We start from the raw sequence: 27,150 nt of genomic DNA, 5'->3' as shown, positions 1-27,150 counted from the left end.
CAAATCATATAACTAATAAGTGGCAGCAAGATAATTTGATTCTGACCTATCAAGTCCAATGTTCCAACAACGGGGAAAATGGTATAAATATAAAGCCTTTTGAAAAAGTCTACACCAAAAGTTTTTAAGAAATGAGTAAACTGTAAAAGAATGATGATTTCCTCCATTTTTCTTTTTCCTCTTCTGATTTGATCAACTGCCATTGAAAAGAGAGTGAAGAAATGCTTTTTCCTTTTGTGAGCCTGCATGAATTAGCTTACCTTTCACATTCCTGTCATGATGATCTGATTGATAAAACTGTGTAACTACTAAATGATCTGAAATTCTTTTGTGCAGTGATGTTGGAAAAGCCATCCATCATCTTCAAACAGCACCATACTTAAATAAGTTTCCAATCTGTCAAACTAGTGAGTTAGTTAGCCAAAAACCAAATTTGGTATCATTGAATATAAAGGCTCATTTTTTTACTTTAATGTGTAACATATTTCAGGGGCGCCTGGCTGGCTCAGGAGCATGTGACTCTTGATCTAGGGGTTGTAAGTTTGAGCCCCATGTTGGGTGTAGGGACTACTTACAAATGAAAAAAATCTTAAAACAATTAAATATGAAATATTTCATATATTCCAAAAAATACAGGAAATGACACAGCATACATCACATAGCCACCATTCATTTTTCACGGATGTTAACATTTGCTCCACGTCCTTCCTTCTTTAAAAAATAAAATGCTGCAAATAGAACACTCTGCTACCATTCCTTCTCTGTCTCTTTTCAGAAATAACTAGTATTCTGAGGTCAGTATAATAATTTCTAGGCCTGTTTTTTATTACTTAAGTACACATGTATGATTTCTTGAACAATAGATCACCTTTTATTTTTTTTTTAATGTTTATTTTTGAGATAGAGAGCACCAGGGGGGGAGTGGCAGAGAGAGAGGGGGACAGAGGATCCAAAGCAGGTTTCCTGCTGACAGCAGCAAGAACTGTGAGATCATGACCTGAGCCGAAGTCAGACTCTCAACTGACTGAGCCACTCAGGCACCCCTACTGTTTTGTGTTTTAAAGTTTACATAAGTATATATGGACTTCTCCAACTTAGTGTTTCCACTCAATATTATGTTTGAGATTTAAGCACACTGATGTAGATCTGATTCATTCATTTGAGATGGTATATATCATGTGACTAACCCACAGTTAGTAGATTTCCTAAGCCACTACTGACAGACCTTTGACTACCACACACAGTGCTGTAATAAACTATTTTCAGTACTTCCTCTTTTGTACATGTGTGACAGTTTCTTGAGGGTAAACACTAAAAGTGAAGTTGCCGGTTCATAGGGTCTATGTATTTTCGACATACTAAGTTTGACAAATTGTACCACTTGTAACATTCAAGGGTTTTTGTTTTTATGCATCCTCACTGACAATTGATATCAGCATTAAAAAAAAATTTGTGTGTGTGAATCTATTGGGTGTAAAGTGTCATTTCATATAGTGTTTATAACAACAGCTTTACTGATTCACAATTCACATAGCATGCTATTCATGCATTTAAGGCATACAATTCAGGGGTGCCTGGGTGGCTCAGTCGGTTAAGCGTCCTTCAGCACAGGTCATGATGTGGCGGTTTGTGAGTTCAAGCCCCTACACTGGACTGTCTGCTGTCAGCACAGAGCTCACTGTCCCCTTCTCTTTATGCCCCTTACCCACTCACTCTCCGTCTCTCAAAAATAAACATCAAAAAAAATAAAGCATTCAATTCAATGGTTTTTAGTACATTCACAGGGTTATGCAACCAACATTATAATACATTTTAGAACATATTCATCAACCCAAAAAGAAACTTTGTACCCTTGAGCAGTCACCCCCCATTTTCCCAATGCTCCCAAGCCCTAAGCAACCACCAATCTACTTTCTGTCTCTGTGGATTTGCCTATTCTGGACATTTAGTATAAATGGAGTCATACAACACATGGTCCCTTGTGACTGGCTTCTTTTGCTTCGTGTGCTTTCAAGGCACTGTCAGTACTTCATTCCTTTTTTTTCTGCCAGATAATATGCCATTATATAAATATACCTTGTTTAACTTATCCATTGGTCAGCCGATAGATACACGGGTTGTTTCCACCTTTCGGCTATTTATGAATAATGCTGCTACGAACAGTTGTGTGCAAGTTTTTGTGTGGACCTAGGTTTTCCTTTGTCTTGGGTATATACCTACAAATGGAATTGCTGGGTGATACTGTACCTCAATGCTTAACATTTTGTGGAACTACTGGACTGTTTTCCAAAGTGGCTGCACACAAAAAAGACAGATAAGTGTTGGTGACAATGGGAGAAATCGGAACCTCCATACACTGCTGGTAGGAAAGTAAAATAAAATTGTGCAGCCACCCTGGTACTTCACTGTGGTTTTGATTTGCATTTCTCTGATGGCAACGATATGCACATATTTTTCCTGTGCTTATTAGTCATTTATATGTCTTTGAGAGGTATTCAGTCAGAGCCTTTGTCCATCTATTAACTGGGTTATTTACCTTTTGATTATTATGGTACAGAAGTTTCTCATTTAGTTCTAAGATGTACTTCCTTCATCAATTCATGTGTTTATAACATTAAGACAGGTTTTTGGTTTTTAAACAGGTTTGTCAAAAAACACCAACCATCAAGTCCAAGTAAATTAAATAACTATGTGTGAAAAGCAAAACATCTAAAATTTCAGGCAAAACCTAAGGCGGGAGTGGCTATGTGACCTAGTTTCTGGCTCAAGGAATGTGAAAAGAAGCGACGTGCAATTTCTGGGTCTTGTCCTTAAAAGGAAAGAAGCATGCCTCCCCCATTTTCTTCTTTCCCCTTTTTGTCAGCTGGGATGTGGACCGGTGAGCCATGTTTAGCCACGTGGAAAATGGCAATAGGAATGGCACAGAAAAAAAGATGAAATCAATCACAAGCTCTGACACATCCCTAGATTATCTTGTTAAAGCTGCTGCACTTTGGGTCTCTTGTTACAGTAGCCTAGCCTGTATCCTAACTATACATTCTGTATTTCTCAGTCCCATGTTTATTTGCTAGATCTTGATTATGTCCATGATAGACATAATTTATTGGCACGCTATCATGAAAAGTAAGACTTTAACTTACATCAACCTTCTACCCACACATTTCTCCCTCCTTCCATCCTCCCAATATAGTTACAATTTCTAGGGCAATCAGTATTTAATATCTATGCTCCTGTGGCCACATAAATAAAGTTCACAAACGAGACAAGGTGTGTGCTATCATTTACATTTCTCCTATTTTGCGTTTTACTCTTTTTAAGTTCAACTCATCCCTAAACACCCCCCCCCCCAATGAAATTTTCCTCTTAATTAGTCAGTCCTCTGATTCTCTGTTCCATTTTTTCCCCATGGAAACATTCGTCCTGGAGACCTCTATCCACTAGCTATGTTTTTAGGTTGATGCACAAGGGTACACCTTTCTTCTGTTAAGATTCCATGGTTTCCCTGGATTAAGATCCTATGCCTTTCTTTCTATGGTGGTTTTGATAGATATTTCTGGAAAAAGTACACAGAAGATAACTTTGAACTGAGGCTTTAAATGTCTGAAAATGTCTTTATTTTGCACTTACACTTCATTTGGATTCACACAGAATTCCAGGTTTAGAATTCTCAGGGCACCTGGGTGGCTCAGTTGGTTAAGTGTCTGACTCTTGGTTTTGGCTCTGGTCATGCTCTCACAGTTTGTGGGTTTGATCTCCACAGCAGGCTCTATGCTGGTGGCACGGGGCCTGCTTGAGATTCATATTCTCCCTCCCTCCCTCTCTCTCCCTCCCTCCCTCCCTCCCTCCCTCCCTCTCTCTCTCTCCCTCCCTCTTTCTGCCCCTCTCCTGCTTGTGTGCACTCTCCCTCTCTTTCTCAAAATAGATAAATAAACATTTCTTAAGAAAAGAATTCTCATTCAGTATTGTTATTTAGGATACACTCTGAATCTGGTATGTGTCTATTTTTTCTTTCCCTTGTTTTTTTTCTCTCTGGTGTCTGAAAATTGTGCATTTGTGTGAGGTTTTTGTCCCTTTCTTTTTATTCGTTGCGCTGGGCACTATATGAGTGCTTTCAATCTGGAAACCCACATCTTTCTAATTCTGAGAAGTGTTTTGTTTTGGTTTTGTACTCTTATAATTTCCTTTGTACTCTTATAATTTCCTCCCTTTACTTGGTCTGTTCTCTTTTTCTGAAATTAATATGTTACACCTCCTGAACTATTCCTATACACTTCCCACCTTTCCCTTGTCTTCCACTACTTGTCTTTTTATTTTTACTTTCTAAGAGATTTCTTCACATTATCTTTCAACCCTTAAAATATTTATTCAACAAATATTCCCTGAAAGTCTACTATGTAACCAGGAACTGTTTTAGGTATGAGGGCACAATGATGAACAAACAAAAATCCTCACCCTCATGGAGCTCTAGTGGGAGTAGGCCGACAATAAACAAATAAAACATATAATATGTTAGATGTAAAAAACACTGTGGGGAAAATAAATCAAGGAAGATGTAGAGAGTGTGTGTATTAGAGAGAGAGTGTATTAGGTAGGATAGTTACAGACAAGTTCATTGCGAAGAAATATTTGAACAAAGGCACAAAAGAGGTGAGGGAATGGGCCTTGTGTACATCTGAGAAAGAACATTCCAGACAAAGGGAGAAGAAAGTGCCAAGACCTGAGGCAGAGTGTGCCTAGAATGGTTAGGCAGAGACTAGGCAAAAAGTAGAAAACAAAGTAAAGAGGCAAAGTTTATTTCAGTTATCCCGATTTTAAGTTCCAAAAGTTATTTGGTGTTTTGAATGTTTTATTTTATAGCATCTTATTATCGTTTCATAGTTGAATTACCTTCCTTTTTGTCTCTGAGGGACTGTTTGATGGTTTGAAGTTTTCTTCTGCTCCCTGCACTGTCTCTACTTTCTCTGAGTTCCCTTTTTTCCTGTTTGCTTGATTTGTTCTCTTCTACTTTACAGGTTTTCCTCAAATATTCAGATTTCTATTCAGATTAAAGAGTAAGGTACTAAAAGGCTGACTGGCAGCTGTGTGAATAGAGGGGGCAAGACAGGGAAAGGCTTTTGTCATGTGGGGATCATTCCCAACTGTGTCTGTGTGTCTTTTCCGTTGGGCAGGTCAGTGTCCCCAGAGGGATCCTTCCCCCCTTGGGCAGCAAGCAGCGAGGTGACATATAGCTTCTGGCTGGCTCTCCCCGTCGGAGACTTAAAATACTAGTTTCTACTGTCTGCTCCATCAGCTGTCACTAGACTATTCACTTTCCAGCTTATAAAATCTTAACATCCTACCACTTTAATCATTAGAAATATATTTGTTTATAATCTTTTCACATTGCTGTTATTCATCTGAAGTTCCTTCTGGTCTATTTGTTCTGTTTGTTATTTGTGTTCCTACTTACTGTAGATTGTTTCCTCATATGTTACATAATTTCTTAGCATAAAATCACCCTCGTAAGCACTTTTTCTTTGGAAATGCCATGGGAATGAATACTGTTCAGTTTTGTTTTCCAGTCTTTACCCCTGGTTTAATTAGCCAGATCATCAGGCAACTTGTTTTATGTAATACATGCAAACATAGTGAAGTATTACTTTGAAATGAGTTTTTCCATTATCAGGTGTGAGAGTTTTCCTCCAAAGTGCTCTGCCTGTGTGTCTGCTTTAATTCTTTGCTAGGGGTTTTCTGGCATGAGGTCCCCAGTAAATATGGACAGTATAAATATGAGTTGTAAAACAAAGTCAGGGTTTTCCCAGAAGAGACTGTTTCCCATGCCCAGAGCCCCGGCAGAGACAAGCTTATTATTCAGATGGAGGGATTTTCCTACCACTGAGGCACTGTCTTTCAACACTATGCCAGAGCTTCAGGTCTGACCCCACAACTTAGATCTCTTGACTCAATTCCCTTAGATACCAGGCTTCATAACCTACCAAGGCAACCAGTGTTCAAGTTAAATTAATAAGCCATGTTTTTGTAACAAGAAACCTCTCAGATTCACTTTCTAAAATAAAGACCGTCTATACAAAAATGTTTCTTTAATAACATTATGAAATTCAATGCAATTTCTTAATAATAAAAATAATAAAATCACCTATTATAAAGGTCTTCATAACAAAGCACACAACCATGGTTTTGGCTTTTTTTTTTTTTTTTTTTTACCTTGTTCCATTCTCTTCATTAGCTGTATCTGATCGACTGTCTTCTTCAAAATCTTGCATTTGTCTGGCTTTACACTCAAACTGTCAATGTCACTGATGTTGGCAGACAGTAACTCAGCTAGTTCTTCTAAATATTTATTTTCTTGTTCCCTGCGCCTCTTTTCAGTGCTGTTTGTTACACAAAGAAAAACCAGTTAGTGTACATTTCTACCACGATACTTCCCTCTTTGATCAAGTACTTAATATTTACATATTTATAGAGATCCATAATTTTATCCAGAATATAAAGTCCGATTTTAAAAACAACTTAAATTCACAATACCAAAGTGCAGAAAACAATTCTGGCCAAAAATACATAAAGAGAGTGATTGCCATCATATATGTATTTCCTCAATGATATAAATACATCAAATATTTCCCAACAAAATGTTAGATATTAAAAGGAAGCAGAAAGTACTGACACTCACTGCATTTGGAATTTACTTTATATTCTAAACAATAATTCCTTGAATTAGAAAATCTGATTTTTCAAATAACTTTGTTATAAATTAAGCAGTGCAGACTATACTAGAGTTCAAATAAGTTATACTTTGAAATCTGATAAACTTTCTTAATTTTTTTGTTACTGAAAGAAATCTGATAAACACTTGATTCTTATCATAACTAGACCATTAGTTGGTCCTCATCAAAAAGAAAAGAGCAGGGGCGCCTGGGTGGCTCAGTCGGTTAAGCGTCCGACTTCGGCTCAGGTCATGATCTCGCGGTTCGTGAGTTCAAGCCCCACGTCGGGCTCTGTGCTGATGGCTCAGAGCCTGGAGCCTGTTTCAGATTCTGTGTCTCCCTCTCTCTCTGACCCTCCCCCGTTCATGCTCTGTCTCTCTCTCTCTCAAAAATAAATAAAGGTTAAAAAAAAAAGAAAAGAGCATCCATCCAAAAAGTAAAAGAAAAAGAATAATAATCAATTATGAGACAAAGGTACAGAGAACAATGTCTTTTGTATACAACCTCATTCTACAAAAAATAAGACATCTATTTATAAGTTCTCATAAATGTGATAAATAAAATCAATTTTGATTTATCTTGAAGCAAAATTACGAGAACAAAGGATAACAGTGCAACCAGCTAGCACTTTACATTCAATCAAAGGTACTGAATGAATACTGTTCAGTTTTGTTTTCCAGTCTTTACCCCTGGTTTAATTAGCCAGATCATTAGGCAACTTATTTTATGTAATACATGCAAAGATAGTGAAGTATTACTTTGAAATGAGTTTTTCCATTATCAAATTAACATAATAAGAAAGATTGGTCACAAATAACTCTTTGTTTTATAAGCAGCAACCAAAATCATCTGGTGTGATGGTAGAAAAGTGGTAAAAAAAAAAAAAAAGAGGTGAAAAGAGGGCAAGATTAGTTGCTTTTTAAAAAGCTCATAATTGGGGCGCCTGGGTGGCTCAGTCGGTTGAGCGTCCGACTTCGACACAGGTCATGATCTCGCGGTCTGTGGGTTCGAGCCCCGCGTCCGGCTCTGTGCTGACAGCTCAGAGCCTGGAGCCTGTTTCAGATTCTGTGTCTCCCTCTTTCTCTGACCCTCCCCTGTTCATGCTCTCTCTCTGTCTCAAAAATAAATAAATGTTAAAGAAAATTTTTTAAAAAAAATTAAGAAAAATAAAAAGCTCATAATTGGCAACAATTAAAATACCACTTACTTTTCATAATACAAAACTATAAAAGCAATAGCATTTCCATAACAACATAGTAAGTTGAAAAGAACCAAGTCAGCCAATCAAATGTATTTAACCACAAAAAACAAAATACGACAACATGGTACACATCCCAGAACAAAACCAAATTTTGAAACTTTAACAATCATCCTTTATCTTTATCTGTAAAGCCTTTCATTATTAAGGAATTAGTCCCACTTTATTTAGTAAAACTTTATCTTACAATTTCCACAGAAAGTACATGGAGCAAGATATTCTGACAAACTTCACACAAAGGCATTGAAAACAAGGCATGAAGAAAATGACATATTCAAGGTTTCCTAGAACTCCATCTCTGCAACTTGATAGTGTTTTAGAGGACACCTGATTTTACCTTAGAGAAACTAAGTCATACTAGACTTATTTTGTAGATTCTGTCTAAAGTATGATCTGTTTAAATCTAGGGGTCTAGATTCTAACACGAGTAAATTGGATTCACGTAGTGGAACTCCAAAATCGGCTTCTGACATTAAGTTTTACGTAAAACTGAAGTGCCTGACACCACTGTAGAATAAAAGAAAGTGCTAGAATGGCAGGATAGACAGAGAGTTGACAGAGGAAGCAAGAAGCTAAAAATACTGAAATGCTGAGTTGTCTATAAAATGACTTAAGAAGGAGACTAGGAAAATCACCACGAAACGAAGTAACTAATAAGTAAGGACAGAAAATGAGAGCAGATATATTTAAACAAAGTCAAAACTGAAGGAGGGGTGGACATGACCAAAAAATTCTACCTTAATGGAAAAGAAGGCTTCCTTTATTACTTTAGCCACCTACACTTCTCACCAGCCCACTCGACTTCCATGGACATTGCACACATGCTAGTTAATCATGCTATGAATTAACTAACATATCTTTTTCCTTCAACTTACTAGCTTTTTCAACAAATGGTCCTAAACTTAGTACATGCCAGACAGCTACGCACTATGTCCTGGGGACCCAGGGGTAAATTAGGTGTAGCCCTAATTAGTGTGAGAATAAAGAAAAAGAGTCATTACAACTCTATGTGACAAGACTGTTAATACTATAGAAGTTCATCCGGATCGCACCTACACTGAGGCAATGAGATGTCCCAACCTGGTGGTAGACAGGGATTGGTTTCAGGGCAGGGGAGGCAGACAAACAAAACCCAGCTTTTTCAAAGTTGTAATATGAGAATGAAAATGTCAAGTTAAAGGATCTATAAGTAGTTCAGTATGGCTCAACTACAGATAAGAAACAGAAGGGCAGGAGATGAGTTCCAAGCCACATCATGAGGGCTCTTCCATACACCATGATAAAGAGCATGATGTATTGCTTAAAAGCACAAGTTCAAATTTCCTCAGTCATTTATTAGCTATGTAACCCTGGACAAGTTGCTTAACAGCAATTTAACTTCTCTCAGCTTCAATTTCTTTATCTGCAAAACAGGGGTGATGACATTAATTATCTCTTAGAATTTAGTGAGGATTAAAAAAGATGCTAAATGTAAAATGTTTGGCAAAGTTGCTGGCATATACTTTTAGTTCAGTAAATGTTACCTACTGTCATTGTTTTGGTTATGATTATTTTTTTCAGGGCGAGGGGAAGCCCAGAAGGGTTTAAGAAGAAGAATGAGTGGCATGACAAGATTTGTAAGCTCCCTGAAGATAGAAAACATGACTCACTTTGCTTATATCCTTATAACGTCATGCACACCATGCTGGTTGAATAGTGGGCACTAAATAAAGCACTTGTTGAGCTGAATTAGAAATATTAAACAAGCACAAGGCATAGCTACCCAGCATTTTGAGACTGGCATTTTAATCCCCATTCTCCTAGTACAGTTAAAGAATGGAGAAGAGGTAATAGGAAGAGATATGAGGCATCAATTACTAAGAAACTCTATCAGGGCTCTTGTACAAAGGGCTGGCAATATCCTGAGGTCTAACATATTCTCTTTATGATTAATGAGTTCAGAATCTGTCCAAAGAGACAGCAGATAATAAAAAAACCAAAAGAAGCATTACAAGGTGGTATTCATACACAAACTCAATCAGTTTCAAAATCATGAAGTTTTACTTTACCATATCAAAAATGCCAATTGAAACTGAAGCCCATACTTACAAACCTGAAGGAGGTAATGTTTTCAAATATTTTGAAAGCAGACATACAAAGATTATTATCTTTAGAACATCTAAGAAGAAAAAATATATTCACTTTTTGATATTTGTCATGACATGATTATGTATGTATAAAAAAATCAAAGATCTACAGATAAGCCATAAAACAAATAAGAAAGTTTAGAACAATGGATGCATAGGAGACCAATAATCCCAAATCCTATATATTAAAAGCTGTCAGAAGATGCAATAGACAAAATTATACCATTTCCAAAAGCAATAAAAATTCTGTGGGACCCTGGAATATATCTAACTAAAGATGGGCTAGTTGTTCAAAGGGGAAAATTATGAACTACTACCAAAGAATAGTGAAGACCTGAATATGTGAACAGCCTTTATATTCACAAAAAAGAACACTCGGGAATCTGGAGTCTAGAAAATAAAAATGTCAATTCTCTTCCAATTTAATCTATAAAAGTAAATGACATTCTAATCCAAATCCCAGGAGTATTTTTCTTCAGGGGAAACTTAAAAACCTGATTTAAAAATCTGAATGGACAGGTGAAGGGACAAGAATAGGGAAAACGATTTTGAAAAATAACAAAGAATGACCTGCCTCAACAGATATCAAGGTGATTGTCATAAGAAAGTTCAGAACCAGATCCCTATCTATACAGGAACTGGATCTATGATAAAGGTAACAGCACAAAAGCAGAGAAAGGACAGGGCCATAACCACTTATGTTCTACATGGGAAAAAATAAAATTAGTTCCCCACATTATATCATATGCAAATCAAATTCTACATTAATTAAAACTCTAAATACACATATGTATGTAATATGTAAATATGTAAAAATATGTTTAAGGCCTTGAAGTAGAGGGAAAAAAATTCTTCCACGAGACCCCCAAGAGCTTGACACATGAAAACTGAAGGTTCCAAGGTATGTCAACGGATTTCAAAAACAGTTAAACAGACCAGGAGAAGAAAGATATTTACATCAAATATCAGCAAAAAAGAGTAGTACACAGAAAATTTAAAAAAAATCTTACAAATAAAAAGGAAAAGGAAAACAACCCAGCAGGAATATGGGCAAAAGATACACCCAGGAAATTCACAGAAGAGGAAAACAAAAATCAAAATCAATTTATCTGGTTATCAGTGAAATATACTTCAAACTGTAACCCCACACTCATCAAGTTGGGAGACTTACAGTGAGGAGAGGACAGTGTGGGTAAGGGTGTGAGAAAAAAAGAACTCTCAATGCTTGTTATTTGAAGAGCAATGTGGTGGTGACCTAGTTAACATAAAGATGAATACAGATCCCAAAGAAACTCTCACATATCAAGTAGGAGGTGTGGAAACTGATACTACACTGTATGTAAACTAACATGAATTTAAATAAAAAATAAACAAACAAAAATAAAGTAGGGAGGTGCATATGAGGATGTTCCTTCGCTCTAGTGCTAGTTGTAAGAGCAAAAATTTCTAACAGAAAGGTTGTTTATAGGGAAATGGATTTTTCAAATGGGATACATTCCTGTCTTACAACATTTAATCAAAAGGTGACAGAACTGAATCTATATATATTTATATCTCAAGATGCATGCTGGAAAAAGTATACTTTAGAAAAATATATACAGTATACAGTATTGTATCATATGTATACTTATAAACATTCTGTATTACTCACCAGTTCATATATAATTATTAAAAATGGAGAAATTAATTGCAGACAAATCAATGTAATAATTAATCATTTTACTACCTTATTCAAATAAGACTATACAAATATGATAAAATATTAAAAAATACTAACAATACCACAAAATATGAACAATTATATGTAATGGATATATATAGTTTCTTAGAGTCTATTCTTAACATAGATTTTAAAAATTTCCCCAAATAAAAAATTAAATCTAAAAAACAAAAGTTTTATTTATTTATTCTTTTTTTAAATATTTATTTATTTTTTGAGAGAGAGAGAGAGAGAAAGAGAAAGCACAAGCATGGGAGGGGCAGAGAAAGAGAGAGGGGGACAGAGGACCCAAAACAGACTCTGCACTGACAGCAGGGAGCCCGACGTGGGGCTCGAGCTCACAAACTATGAGATTGTGACCTGAGCCAAAGTCAGATGCCCAACTGACTGAGCCATCCAGACACCCCTATTTATTTACTCTTATATTTTCCTTTGAAAAGGACTGACTTTACATACAGATAAAACAAGAACATTAACTTTGACAACACAAATCTGGATTGTATCTCAATATCAACATTCCTCTGAGCATCTGGACACTTACCTGTGGTTATGAATACTTAAGTTATGATGTGTGACAGTTCTTTTAATTGATCAACTTTTCTCTCTCCAGACTGGAGCCCTGGCACTTACTCCCCTGTTAAAATCCTTTCTTTATCCCCCATGAGAAAGAAGCATGTAATCCAGGGACAGAAGAATCTTCTGCCACTTCACTCTCTAGATCAGTGATGATCAATGGGGGCCATATTGCTTTCCCCATCCCTGACAAACATTTGACAACTGTCTGAAGACATTTTTTGGTAGTCACAACTGATGTGACACTTTGGTTATCATAACTGATGGAAAGATGCTACTGGCGTCCAGTGTGTGAAAGCCAGGGATATTGCTACGCATCCTACAACATACAGGAGAGCTGCCCACAACAAAGAATTATCTGGCTGACAATGTCAATAGTGTGAAGGCTGAGAAAGCTTTCTCTAGATCCTAGAAGATGAATGGAATTATATCCCCACTCTTCTCCTCTCAGGTGGGAAGCTGTTCTTTTGATGCGAGTGAGTTTCTTTCTCTGTCTGCCATTTGTTAGAATCTCCTTAGCAACAATTCTCTTTTAGCCTATTTAAGGTGATCATATTCCTTATGATACACAAATATTTAATTTCACAAATAGGCATTCTTTAAAATCCTAATATTAACATTATAAAAATAATGATATTTCTTAGTTCTGCTAACATAACGTTCTAAGATAGCAGGTTAAAGATATACAATGGACTTATTTATTCACGTGACAAATATTTACTATGTCCTTACTATATATAAGCCACACACTATGCTACAAACTAGGCATATACTAGTAAGAACAGACAAGGTCCTTACCAAATAGCAGCCTAAGCGTGTAGTGGAGAAGCCAGAAATTCACGAAATAATCACATGAACTAGTAAAAACCTGAAATTATGGATCAGAGCTATAAACATACATGTGAGACAGATACAGGATGGGGGAGACTTAACATAATAGTTATGGAAGTAAGAGAAGGCTCCTTTTAAGGTGGTAATGTCTAAGCTGGTATCTGTTGAATGTATAGGTACTGACCACAAGAAATCTAGAGGGAGCAAGCTAGACTGTGGGAGCAGCATGTGCAAAAGTCCCGGGGAAACAAGAAAACATGGGGAGTATAAGGGACTCCAAGAAGAACAGAAAACTTGGAGTAGATTTAGCAAGAACTCTTAAGTGGCAATGAAAATGATAAAGAAGCTCTCCTAGATCTAGACTAAGAAAACAGTGTTCCTACCTTGATGCCAGTGTGTCACATGGCGATCCTTTCCTCTTATGTGAGTCTGGGTTAGCAGGGTCGGATGAACTGTCCCCGAGGCCACTCATGTTGAAAAATTTCACACCTAAAAAAGGAAGGACAACAATGAGAAATCTACTCTGGTGAGCTTTCTAACCACAGGAGAGGAGGAAGCTCCCTTATGTTAGAAGATATCTAAACACTACAGGGTCTCTGTGAATACCTAATTACAGCCATCATAAAAGTATCCCCATCTATACAGAGTCATCACCTATTTAGTGTTTCTACACTTTCTTTTCTGTATTTGTAAAACAAAATAAATAGTCCCTTATGAAATCACAAAGGTCAAATAGGATGAAAGTATTATTAGAATAATGAAATAGACACTGAAATTTTTTTTCAGAGAAAAAAAATCACTTTCAGATGTTTCTAAGAACAATGTATAACTGGGAGTCAGAGAAATTATTTCTTATATGTATTTATTTTAGATTACGCTTTGAAAAGAACTTGAAACAACTTTTACTCATAAGGTTTGGGATTTTATACTGCTAAGAAAATAAATAATACATCTACAATTAAAGTTGAAGCAATGAATTAGATTTGGTACTTACCAACTCTGAAATCTATACTCCTAACCTTGTGTTTATGTAGTCAGGCGACAAAGATCAAATGTTTAGTCTATGTTAGGATCTTGGTATAGATGCCAGAGAACACAAAGTCATTTCCCTGAGCATGCCAGTCAGGTCTCTCTCTCACATGTTGTGCCAGGTAGTGACTACACTTACAGATCCACTCTGACTTGTCCCTATCAACCACTATTCTCTGTAGAATCCCTAACGAAACTCAGAATCCTATCCCTGGCCTTATATTCATCACGACCTTTTGTATGTTATTAGTGTCAAAGAGCATACCTCCCCCATTTGTTTTCACCCCATCTACCCTTGAAAAAGGAAAGAAAATCCTTGCTAAATGGGAAAAACCTTTAACTTTTCCTTTTCCACAGCAATGACAACTGTGCTTATAAAGCTTATTATAAAGAATGCTGAGACCCATAAGAATCTCTCACATGGTTTTAATTAATACATGTGAGCAAATCCTTTTTCTCTGGTCCTGAAACTTACTGTCTCTAGCCTGTCCTTTGTCAATACCAAAGACTGTCAGTTCCCCCTTTTCTGTGTACAAATAATAACTAAAATTCTAATCATGAATTTATTATTTCATGCAACAAAAGGGGCACATTCTGAATTTCTCCCACATGAGAAGTGCAGTTCATAAAAACCTCCAACCCCTAGGATTGCAGTCTTGTAATTGCTTTTTACTTTTCTCCTTCACTTCTCATTTCTAATCAGTATCCATGTCCTGTCAATTCTTCCTTAATAAGAGATCTCAGATTGTCCCTTCCTTTTTATTCTCAGATATAGTTATGATTCTAGTTGGAACCCAATGCTTCATTCTGGATTAATGCAAGATCCATGTATCTGGTTTCTCAATTCCAGTCACTCTCACTTCTAATCTGTCCTATAAACAGCACCTAAACCATTCCTGCTCAAATGTCATTTCCAAGATATCAGTTCCCTGATGAGGAATCAACTGGGTCCCCCTACTGGAGCATGGTGGTTGAAAGCATGGGCTGTGGGGTAAGAAAGGCCTTAAGTTGAAGTCCTGGCTTAACCAGTACCTACTTATTCTTGGGCAAAGTGTATAATCTCCTTAAACCTAATTCCTCATCTATAACATACAGATAATAATTACCTTCACCCACCTTCAGATCTGTTGTAAGGACTGAACGAAACAGTGCATGTAAAGAGCATACTCTAGTTCCTGGAGAATGCTGACTGTTGTTATTTCCTCTTTAGACAGAGAGCTCCATGAGGGCCTAGGGTTCACTTGTGGATAACTCATCCCAAACCTTCTTATCAATAAATACAATGGACACTTTTCATGCCTTCATTTGTTAGTGCTCAATATATGCTATTATTATTATTATTATTATTTTATTGGCCTACTTGGAGCAGCTTTTGAAATAACCTTCTGAAACACTGTCACCCATTGGCTTCTGTGATCCCGTACTTCCTTCATTTACTTAACAAATAAATCAAGCATCTATCATGCATCAGACACTGTGCTAAAAGCTGAGCAAATAAATGGTCAGCAAAATAGAGGTTCCTGCCCTCAGGGAGCGGGAGACATAAGCAAATAAGACACAAAAGTAACATATAATTTTAAACTGTGATAAAAGTTACAACGGAAAAGAATACAAAAGGAAAAGGAAAAGAATAGGAAAAGAATAGAATAGAATGTTTCTCATAGAGAGAAGCAATAGAGGAGACCTAATTTTAATTGGGGCCCTCTCCAAAGAAGTGATGCATAAATCAAACCTGACTAGAACAGTGTGGTTTTCTTCTGATCTTATTCTAAGTACTTTTTGCCCAATTCTTGGGGGTCAGAATTCCTCAAGGTCCTAATGTCCAAGGCCTCTTTTTCCCTCAGACTACATACATTATCCTCGGGTGATACTACTCACTCAGCCTGATTTCAAAACACATCTCTATACTGATTATCCCCAAATCTCCACCTCTGGCTCAGACCTCCTAAGTCTCAGAGCCATAATCCAATTCCTCACCAGCTATCTCCATCCAGATGTTACCCAGGCACTTCAAATTCAACTTTCCAAACTGAACTAAACCTCACCTCATATATTTCTTCTTTTAGTTGGTATGCTGGAGTCCTTCTAACCTCTTCTCTCATACCCCATATGCAAGCAGACACCAAGATTTGCCAATTTTTATTTCCTAAATATTTCCCAAATCCATCCCTTCTTCATAGCCTCCTCTCATCACCTCCTGCTGGACCATTTCTTTTTTTCAAATGTTTATTTATTTAGAGAAAGAGAGATAGTATGACAGGGGGAGGGACAGAGAGAGAGGAAAGAGAGAATCCCAGACAGGCCTCGATCCCACGAACTGTGAGATCATGACCTGAGCTGAAATCAAGAGTTGGACGCTTAACCGACTGAACCACCTAGGCACCCCTCCTGCTGGACTATTAAAATAGCCTTCCAGATGGTCTCCCTGAGCCACCAGAGCAGGCTATCAGAAATGTAAGTCTGATCATTTCCATCTCTTGTTTAAAATCCTTCACTAAATCCTCACTGCTGAAAGAACAACATTCAACCTCTTGGACATAATATACAAAGTTTCCATCAGCTCTCACCTACCGTGCATCAATTATAGAATTTGGTGAATAAGTGACTAAACGTCTATTCAATCATGTACTTAACAGATTATATATGTTATATATTATATATGACACACATATATATAATCCATAGGAAACAGACAGAGACACACACATGTAGATTACGTATGTTAATTTTAGTTCCGACACTAAGGAAAGACTTTAAAAATAAAATCCTTGGTTATATTCCACGTTCCCAGAAAAGGAAAACATTAGTCAGAAAACTTTAAATTGATCACAACGTGGGTAGCCCTAATTTCACCAGCAACAAATATTTACTGAGTTCCTAGTATATGCCAGCCTCTGTTCTAGGTACTGGGGATACAACCGTGAATAAAATTTACAAAAATCACTGTCCTCATGTCCTCATAGAGGTTCATTCTATTGTAAGGCAGAGGGATAATAAATAAAATTAAAAAGTAAATTATAGAGTATATTAAAAGGTGATATGTGTTATAGAGGAAAATCAGGCAAAAACAGAGGTGTAAGTGTGTAGAAGGGAAGGGACAGCAGTTTTAAGTAGCATAGTTAGAAAAGGCCTCATTGAGAAGGTGAGATAAGAGCAAAGACTTGAAGGATGTGAAGGAAAGGGAAAGGTATCTGGAGGAAGAGTGCTCCTGGCAGGCGCAAAGGGAAGGCTGTAAGGCCTTAAGGCTGCTATGCTTTTTGCAAAAGATGAAAGAGATCAGTGTAGTTAGAACCAGGGAGTGAGGGAGCAGATGAGCTCAGAAAGATTACACGATGAGGCTACATCGTGTAAGGCCATAAAAACCATTTTAAAGATTTTAGCTTGACTCTGACTGAATTAAGCAATCAGTGGAGGGTTAAGAACAGAGGAATGACAAGATCTGATTTTCATTCTAAGACTTCTGCTATAAAGGGTAAGTACAATCTTTCTCATTTCAGTAATTTGGTATTTAAGTTTCCAACTGCTAAATGGACTTTTTCATTTGGATATCCCACTGTCTCCTCAAACTCAATGTGTATAAAATATGCTGGATGTTTACGTTCCAGACTTCTGTTAATGATGAATAAATGAGACAAGTTGCGCTGTGGAGTAATGTCATCATAAAAAATACTTGTTAAATCTCTTGTGGTGGGGGGAGAGGAAGGACCCATGATAAGAAAAATAATTACAGTAACTGCAAGGTGGACAACCTCAATGCAAAGGCAAACAGGCCAGACTTGTAAAAACAATCACCACAATAAAAAAGATGTCAAAAGACCCGACATGTTTGTTAGTATCTCTTCTGAAACACAAACACAAAATAATAATCATCTAAGTGATATATTACTGTAACCAATACAACTGCTACCTTCTTTTCCTAAGAAACTCACAGAAGCATAAATGAGGTTATCACAAAACCAAATATCACAGAAGAAGCCGCCTCATTCTATATTCACATAGAAATAAAATGTAATGTTTTTAAATGTATTAATACAAATAATGAAATTGTGCAATAACCTTTATAATAATGGGACATTAATTCTAAACTTTTCAACAGAAATAGAAATAAAAGAGAGCAGAAAATGAAGGGGGGAATATAATGAAAGAGAAGACTCTGGAGTTCGCTAAACCAAAAGAAAGAAATTAGCTAATTCCCACCTCATGCTCAGGGGCCACTTCTTACTTCCTTATCTGCCTATCTTCTTTGCCTCCAAAGACATTAGGTTATAGGTATCTGAGAATTTACCCATCTGGAATTCTACTGACTCTCAAAATAGAAAGGGCAATATACTATGCTTATTATACTATACTATACTGTACTATACTATACTGTATACTATGCTATAAATTATAATTCTTTTGTTTGTCTCCCATTCTAAATTATGAACTCAAAGCCAATTACTAGATCTTTTTACTGTATATCCAGTATCTAACATCATGCCTAAAAGATACAGAAGCTAAGATAGGTGATGCATTAGAAGTGATTATTTAACTAATATGACATGTAAAAGTTTAAAGGATATTTCAGATATTTTATGGTTAATATATTTTCTGGAATCATTCATAAAGCTTTGGAATTCTTTCCTATAAGTGAGACCATGAGCTTATCTGAAATCCTTTTTACCCTATTTTCAATGGGGGGAAAAAAACCCAAGTCCTATCTTCTTGATCCAGAAACTGGAGAACATCTCTTCTAATTTTGAAAAGGTAAAAATATACTATTTAGGGAAAACCTCAAAGAATATTTCATAGTACTATAAAAACATAGTCCTGTCACAGTGATACAACTGTAAACATAAATAATATAATTTCATAGACTGGATCATTTTGAGCAACAAATAAACCTAGATTGAAAATAAGATCCCCCAAACTGTGCTCCTCTCAGACTACTGGCTAGAGATTGACATCTTCTAAATTTATCCAAGATTCTGAGGCTGAGGAGACATTAGACAATAACTCAACACCAGCCAGACAGGCTGACCTACCAAAATAAGAGCCAACAGTAAGAAGCTATGAGAGGGTCACCAACAATTTGCTGATGATATGATTCTGGTATTAACTGCTTTCTATTTACAAAACACAATATACAGATAGTGGAATGCAAATCCCCTGATGAGTGAAAACTATTACAGCTGTTCTATTTATGGAGTGGCTTTATATATGCCAGTAAGGGTACTTAAATAAGGTTCATTAAGAAAAGAATGTTGGTTTCAGGAAACAATTTGCATACCACCTTTTAAAAAGAGGTAAGGTTTCTAAGTCAAAGTACCTGCTGATTTAAAAAGAGTTGCTAAGTTATACTCAACCTCATGCAATCTGTAGAGAACAGTTTTGGGAATCAGAAACCACATCTATCTCAAATAGATCAGACAAAACCAAATAGGTGAGGCTGAATAAATAGGTCAGTGTTTTATGTTTCACTTGAACTATAAATTTCTAGAACATAAGAAATTTGTCACTCATCTCCCAGATTTAGCTGAGAACCGCATAATTTGAAAAATAAGTAACAATATGTTAGTAAACAGCTCTAATAAATATACTTTAAAATGCTTAGCAGGCAATTAGCACAAAGCAGCACAGACATGATGAGAGGGACATTCTGAGGGCCGAACCTCTCCAACTTGACAGCTGTATGAAAAGAATCACATAGGAAAATCATTATAAACAAAGAGCTCCTGCAGTGGGCAACTGCCATAAAGAAGTATTTCTCAGACTGGCATCTTCAGACACTTAGGGTTCTCTAAAAGAAGTTTTCAATTTCTCTTGTCTTTTCATTGCAATGTCAACTGAAATCTTTCTCAAGTGATAAAGTATTGGGATTTACATCCCTTTTTTATGGTTGGATATTTTTCCATTGTTTGTATACATCACATTTTGTTTATCCGCCAGTTGATGGCCATTAGGTTTTTCCATTTGGGGGCTATTTATGAGGAATGATTCTATGATCATTTACATGCATAAATGTGAACATGTCTTCAATTCCCTTGGTATTTTAGAGTGGAACTACTAAGTCATAATAATGTAACTCTCTTTAGCTTTTTGAGAAACTGCCAAACTGTCTTCCACAGTGGCTACAGCAATGTACAACCATTCCAATTTCTCCACATTCTCACCAAAAATTGTTATTTTATGTTTTGTAATTTTATTTTAATTCTGGTCGTCTTAGGAGGTGTGAAATGGTATCTCATTACTGCTTTGATTTACATTGATTTCCCTAATCAGTAATGACACTGAACACCTTTTCAGGTGCTTATTGACCATTGTGTATCTTTTTTTGGAGAAATGTCTATTCAGGTCCTTTGCCCGTTTTTAAGTTGGGTTATTTGTCTTTTTTTGTTAAGCCATGAAAGTTCTTTATATTAGGGTACTAAGCCTCTACCAGATATATTATTTGCAAACATTTTCTTTACGAACAGTTTTTAATTTTTTTTTTAATTTTTTTTCAACGTTTATTTATTTTTGGGACAGAGAGACAGAGCATGAACGGGGGAGGGGCAGAGAGAGAGGGAGACACAGAATCGGAAACAGGCTCCAGGCTCTGAGCCATCAGCCCAGAGCCTGACGCGGGGCTCGAACTCACGGACCGCGAGATCGTGACCTGGCTGAAGTCGGACACTTAACCGACAGCGCGACCCAGGCGCCCCAAACAGTTTTTAATTTTGATTAAATCCAATTTATCTATTTTTTTCTTGTTTAGTAAGTGCAATGCCTGGACTTCCTTAAAGACAATTTCTACGGATTGCTATTCTTCCTGGGTATATACCATACTTTCTTATTTCTCTGAATGCCTCCTAACTTCTTGTTAAAAAACAGATATTTTGAAGCTAATGCCTAAAAAAGATTTCCTTAAAGGTCTGGAAACAAAAAGTCTCTGAATCCACAAAGCCAGAGACCAAAATTCAGATGGTGGCTCTCCCTGGCCCAGAGAAGAACCCCTACCCCAATAAGTCTCTGCCACAAATGGCCTGCCAGGATCTGAACTCTTATGCCCAGGAATAAAAAACAAAGGCAAAGAAATGGATTCAAAGCAATGAACTCTTAAAAATAAAGACATCATTTTTTCTTAGTTCATTGGTTCTATAAAACATCTGATTTTTCTTAAAAGGTTTTTTTACAGTAAAAGAAAATCTTGTGCAAAATATTTTATATATTAATAATAAAGAAATTATCAAGGATTTAATACGTTAAATTCTACAAGTGTGTCATGTCTGAAGTAATACATTTAATAAATTTATGTTTAGGTTAAGAGACAATGCTTTTTTTCTTTGCATTATTTTTTTCTAAACGGAAAGAATAAGTTTGGAAAAACTGTAAAAGTTTATTTTTTGTTTTTTATTAACAAAAATATAGGAAGAAGAGAAAAATCAGTTTTAAAACCCAGTATTTTAAATTCCTCTCATTGACTTTATTTAAAATTTAATTTTTTAAAGTTAAAAAATAAACATAAACGCATTCACCTTGCTAAAATATTCCTATTGTATGAATTTGTCCCTGAGGAAAAATAGTTGGCATATGAAATACATATTTGTGGCAGCTATCATATAGTAAAACAACTGGGCAGAAACACCCTCAACATTTCCTTGCAAATCCATGAAATTAAATGATTCCAGTTATCATACAATTACATTGGGTAATTAATAGATATACTGTATATGACTTCCAAAAATCGGTACTATATCATTCTAACTTGTGGAAGATATGTTGGTATTTCTTTAAAAAAAAAAAAAAAGGGGCGCCTGGGTGGCGCAGTCGGTCAAGCGTCCAACTTCAGCCAGGTCACGATCTCGCGGTCCGTGAGTTCGAGCCCCACGTCGGGCTCTGGGCTGATGGCTCAGAGCCTGGAGCCTGTTTCCGATTCTGTGTCTCCCTCTCTCTCTGCCCCTCGCCCATTCATGCTCTGTCTCTCTCTGTCCCAAAAATAAAAATAAAAAAGAAATTAAAAAAAAGATTAAAATCGGTCTTCCTAGCCACAGCTCTCTTTAACTGTGTAAACAATGAAATAAGTGTTTGATATTTACTTGCATGTGCACAGGAGAAGAGTTTGTAATAGTTTAGCAAAGAGGTAACAGCCTTGAAAATGGTGGTCATAGATGTAAAAACTAAGTGATAAAAATTTCACTCTCTCTCTTTTTCCGTCAATTCCATTCTCCTTCACAGATTCAGAAACTAATGAGCAGAAGAGAACGAAGATCAGTGGCCAGAAGAGAATGAAGATCAGCTTTAGATACAGATAATCTACAGATGATTATCCAAACCCAAAATCACATTTACTACGTGAAATTATTCCAATATCTGATCAGAAGTTGTTCAATTTCCCACAAAATATTTCAGAAACTCATTTCAGAATATAGTATGGTTAAATGTACATATATAAATCAGTAAAAGAAAAATAAACATACTGAAATTTGATCCTTAACATTATAAGGCAGTAGAAGTACCAAGCTGCATGGGTTAATAATTTGCCAAAACAATGAAATTATATTTTGAGGGCACTAGAAAATGATCAAGTCAGGTAAAGCCTCCAGTTAATTTTGGGATCATCCCCCTAGCTGGAGCAGAAGTGGCTTGAACGAAATCACCATACAAATGTACATACAATCCTCATTACCCAAATTTGCAGAATATGCATTTTTTAAAGCCTAGCTTAAAACTTAAGTCATCCTACTTGATTCATTTATATTTGGCAAAAACCTTATTGATACCCATGGGGAAACCAAAAAAAAAAATTCCCCAAGTATCTCAGGTGAATAGCTAGTTAAGTAGCATTTATATTTCCTCAATGATCATACTAATTGCTCTAGTCATATCCCTTCCAGTACAATGCCCAACAAATGGCCAACTCGAAACAAGTGAAACTCAAATTTCACTTTCCAGTGTTCTCAACAGAATAACACCTATGAGAGAAACACTTATAAATTTTTTTTAATTTTTTTAATGTTTTTTTTTTATTTTTGAGAGAGAGAGAGAGAGAGACAGAGCATGAGCTGGGAAGGGTCAGAGAAAGAGGGAGACACAGAATCCGAAGCAACCTCCAGGCTCTGAACTGTCAGCACAGAGCCTGATATGGGGCTCAAACCCATGGACCGCGAGATCATGTCCTGAGCCAAAGTTGGACACTTAACTAATTGAGCCACCTAGGCGCCCCAGTAAGACTTATAAATTTTAAACTGGAGACTCAGATTCAAAATTTCAGAATCAGAGGGACCCCAGCAATTGTCATCTAGTACACTGTTTCTCAAACTTTTTGACTATAGGCCACTTAAGAATATACAAAATGCCTATCTTGCCTGTTCCCATTTTCACAGTATCAAGTCAGTAACAAAGAATTTGAGCAGAAAAAAATAATAAAAATTGTTCACAAAACAGTAGGCCTATTAACATGCATTTAATTACAAGATAGGACAATATAATAATAAGAATTGTGTGTGTGTGTGTGTGTGTGTACAGTTTAAGTATTTTATTATGTATTAACTCATTTACTCTTCACAACTGCCCTATGAAGTATGCATTATCATTTCTACTTACAGAATCACTGAGTTCAACAATTTTATCTTACAAACTACTGACAATGATGATGATGATGATAAAGGTAACAATGATGATGACCAACACTTACACAGGATTTACTATGTGCCAACCATTGTTCTAACCATCGAATTTACATTTTTTAACACTTATTTATTACTGAGAGAGAGACAGAGCATGAGCATGGGAGGGGCAGAGAGAGGAGGAGACACAGAATACGAAGCAGGCTCCAGGCTCTGAGCTGTCAGCACAGAATCCGACACAGGGCTCGAACTCACAAATGGCAAGATCATGACCTGAGTTGAAGTCGGACGCTCAACCGACTGAGCCACCCAGGCACCCTGGAATTTACATTATTTACTCATAAACCTTACTAATTCAATTCACTCATAAAGTATGAGACAGGTAACTTTATAACCTATTTACAGATTGTAAGAAATGAGGAAACTGAGGCATAGAAACATTACTTGATCTGCTTAACATCATAAGTAGCAGAGGTAAAAATCATTAAGTAATTTGGCTCCAGAATCTGGCTATGCTTTAACTCATATAACTAATCTATAGTCACATAACTGAGAAGTAAAAAGCCAACAACAGATTCCCAATATTTGCTTTTGCTTCTACATTAAAATGCTTCTTCATTAGGAGTTCTCTCAGAAAAGCTGACATTAAATTGTGCCACCTGTAGAAATCCTGGGTGGTATTTACAGGGAGTTTCAAACACATGAACAGAGAGCCTTCTCAATTCTTCATCCAAACGTCACACAGAAATAAATAAAATTGATTGGATACCCAATCCTGACTTCTCTCATCATTATAATTAAAACCAATTATTTCTTATAAATGTAATTTACCTTAAAATATAAACGTGTTATTCCTTCAAAAAGTTTTGCCATACAAACCCTAATTTTTGTCCAAAAATTTATAAATCTTGGATTCTAAGATCATATATATACATCCACACACATATAAAATTCTTTTCAATAACATCCAAATCATCTTTAGGAATCTACCTTCTGGAATTCTGGGCTCCCACCATGTTTCAACAGACTTTCCCCTGAAAAAAATCTTTACAGGCTTTGTTCTACCATATAAGATTCTCAGTTAACAAATCCATGAATCTCCAAAGTCCCATATCATAGTCTCTTTAGAAAGGAACAAAGATGGAAACAGATATCAAGTTCAAAATGAGTGCTACTATACGGAACAGCTGACCTGTACTCTCCCAAAATGTCCATTTTATGGAAGACAAAGAAAAGCTGATTCCAGGTTAAAGGAACCAAAGAGATGTAACAACTACACAATGGGTGAATCTGGATCAGAGGACTGATAAAAATTTAATACGAACTCTAAATGTGATAATAATAATAATAATAATAATAATAATAATAATAATAATGAAAATGTTGTTTCCTGAATTTCATTATTATGTTGTGGTTAAGCAGGAGAAACACACTGAATATTTAGGAGTGGAAGAACGTAAATGTCTACAACTTCCTCTCAGATGATTCAGCAGCAGCAGCAGCAGAAATAGTAGCAAATATACAGAGAGATAAAGCAAACGTAACAAAATGTTTCAAACTGGTGAAAGTGGGCAATGGGCAATATACAGGGCCTACCAATCTTGCAACGATGTGGCAGGTTTAAAATTATTTTGATAAATGTTAAGGAGAAATAGAGAAGATAAAAATCTTCATTGTGATATGAAGAAAAGAGACTTCTTAGAGTCACTCAATGAAGAAGGAGTTAAAGAAAAACACACCTAAGCCAGAGTTCAGTCACTAGATGATTCTGTTTTCTCTCCCTTTCTCTTTCATAAATATAAACTCCTCTCTCTCTCTCTCCATTGGGAATCAATAGTCTGATTTCAAATAATAGAAAATACAAGTTAATAAATGTATCTCCAGTTAAATGAAAGCCAGAAATCTGGAGTGTGTTCTAGAAACCAATGAGACTTTATTTATTTTTGTTAAATTAAAAAAAAAGCTTATTATTCTGAGAGAGAGAGAGAAAAAGACAAACATTAGCTGGGGAGGGGCAGAGAGCAAGGGAGACACAGAATCCAAAGCAGGCTCCAGGCTCCAAGCTGTCAGCACAGAGCCCGACGTGGGGCTCAAACTCATGGACCACGAGATCATGACCTGAGCCAAAGTCGGACGCTTAACTGTGCCACCCAGGTGCCCTTACCAATGAGACTTTAAAGAGAGAGGCAGTAGGGTTATTTTGCACCTCCAGCCCCTGCTTTAAAGCACTCTGCTGCCAACAGATAGTCTCGCCTCCATCTCCCAAATTCATTGTTTATCCCGAACACAGGTATTGTTTGTCAGCCAACTAAATCTAACTGCCTTTAACATCTATGGTGGTTAAAGCCCACTCTTCAAGCTGACAGCTATCACTCCACGGTGACAACCGTCTTCTCCTTTAAAAGTGAGTAGGTGGGTGTGCAGCTGGGACAAGGATGAGGGAAGCTCCTGGGGTGCTGATATTGTTTTACTTCTTAACCTGTTTAACAAATATGTTTGGCACATGATAATTCAGGAGTTCTACACTTAAAATCTGTAACTTTTATCTGTATAGTGCTATAATTCAATTAAAAAATCTATTAATTTTAAAAAGCCTCCTGCCAAAAGTCCACTTACTGATCTATAATTTTCTGATTAATCTTCAGCTTTTTACCTACTGTCTTGGCTTAGTGCATGTTTATCTTTCTAACATACGCTCTTCTGTGATCATTGTCATCTTTGTGGACACACAAGAACTATTCCCTCAGGGAGCTCACAAACTCTTCGAAATCGGCTATGTAAAAATGCCCAAATGTAAAAAAAATGGGCACCAAATAGAGACTGAATGACTGCACACATGTTAGAAATATACAGACCAAATCTAGGGACGGTTCAGTATAGTTTTTCTGCTTGCCATTTTTAATTCAATGAGGAGGTTCTCAGTGTAAAATATTCATATGAACCCTATATTCATTTCAGTGTGCATTAAAGTGGTTCATAAAGTGTAATCTAGAACATTTTCATTTAGGAATGTCAGCAGATGTTTTATAGTAACTTTGAAACTTTTAAATCAAAACCATATTTCCATCGGTAATCATTTTCCCTTCATACTTTTGTATAAACAAAGCTCTTTAAAAGCAGAGTTACAATTCCCACCTGGGAGACGTCTTTGTTCATAATGAGTCCTCAAAACAGATATGGTCAAATCTAGCACTCCGGAGGGTAGCTTACAGGGAAGTGGGGTAGCGATGTATCCAGAGATGGCTCTAGTTTCTTCACTCTCACCTCATTTAAGGCCAATTATGCAAACTAAAAGGAGAAGAAAAAAATAAAAGCAGAAGGG

The 27,150-nt window shown here is 36.4% G+C and overlaps 1 protein-coding gene across 7 annotated transcripts in view; it reads right to left on the bottom strand.

Moving 5' to 3' along the window:
* NCOA1 (nuclear receptor coactivator 1) overlaps positions 1–27,150 on the bottom strand; it is a 241,529-nt gene that overhangs the window by 76,817 nt on the left and 137,562 nt on the right. For 6 of the 7 annotated variants that reach the window (XM_040496199.1, XM_040496198.1, XM_040496201.1 and 3 more), the window contains exons 3-5: positions 26,964–27,116; positions 13,596–13,701; positions 6,205–6,371 (exon numbers count right to left, since the gene is read on the bottom strand). In XM_040496199.1, coding sequence (XP_040352133.1) covers positions 6,205–6,371; positions 13,596–13,684 — 256 coding nt within the window. In that variant the 5' untranslated portion in view covers positions 13,685–13,701; positions 26,964–27,116. The remainder of the gene's footprint in view (positions 1–6,204; positions 6,372–13,595; positions 13,702–26,963; positions 27,117–27,150) is intronic. The other variant, XM_040496200.1, reaches the window with a different exon arrangement.

Source organism: Herpailurus yagouaroundi, unplaced genomic scaffold, assembly GCF_014898765.1.
Source record: "Herpailurus yagouaroundi ecotype Mexico unplaced genomic scaffold, PumYag 188, whole genome shotgun sequence".
In the NCBI taxonomy this organism is placed as follows: domain Eukaryota; kingdom Metazoa; phylum Chordata; class Mammalia; order Carnivora; family Felidae; genus Herpailurus; species Herpailurus yagouaroundi.
Note: the sequence above shows the minus strand (reverse complement) of the source record. Positions and strands in the feature narration are given on the sequence as shown.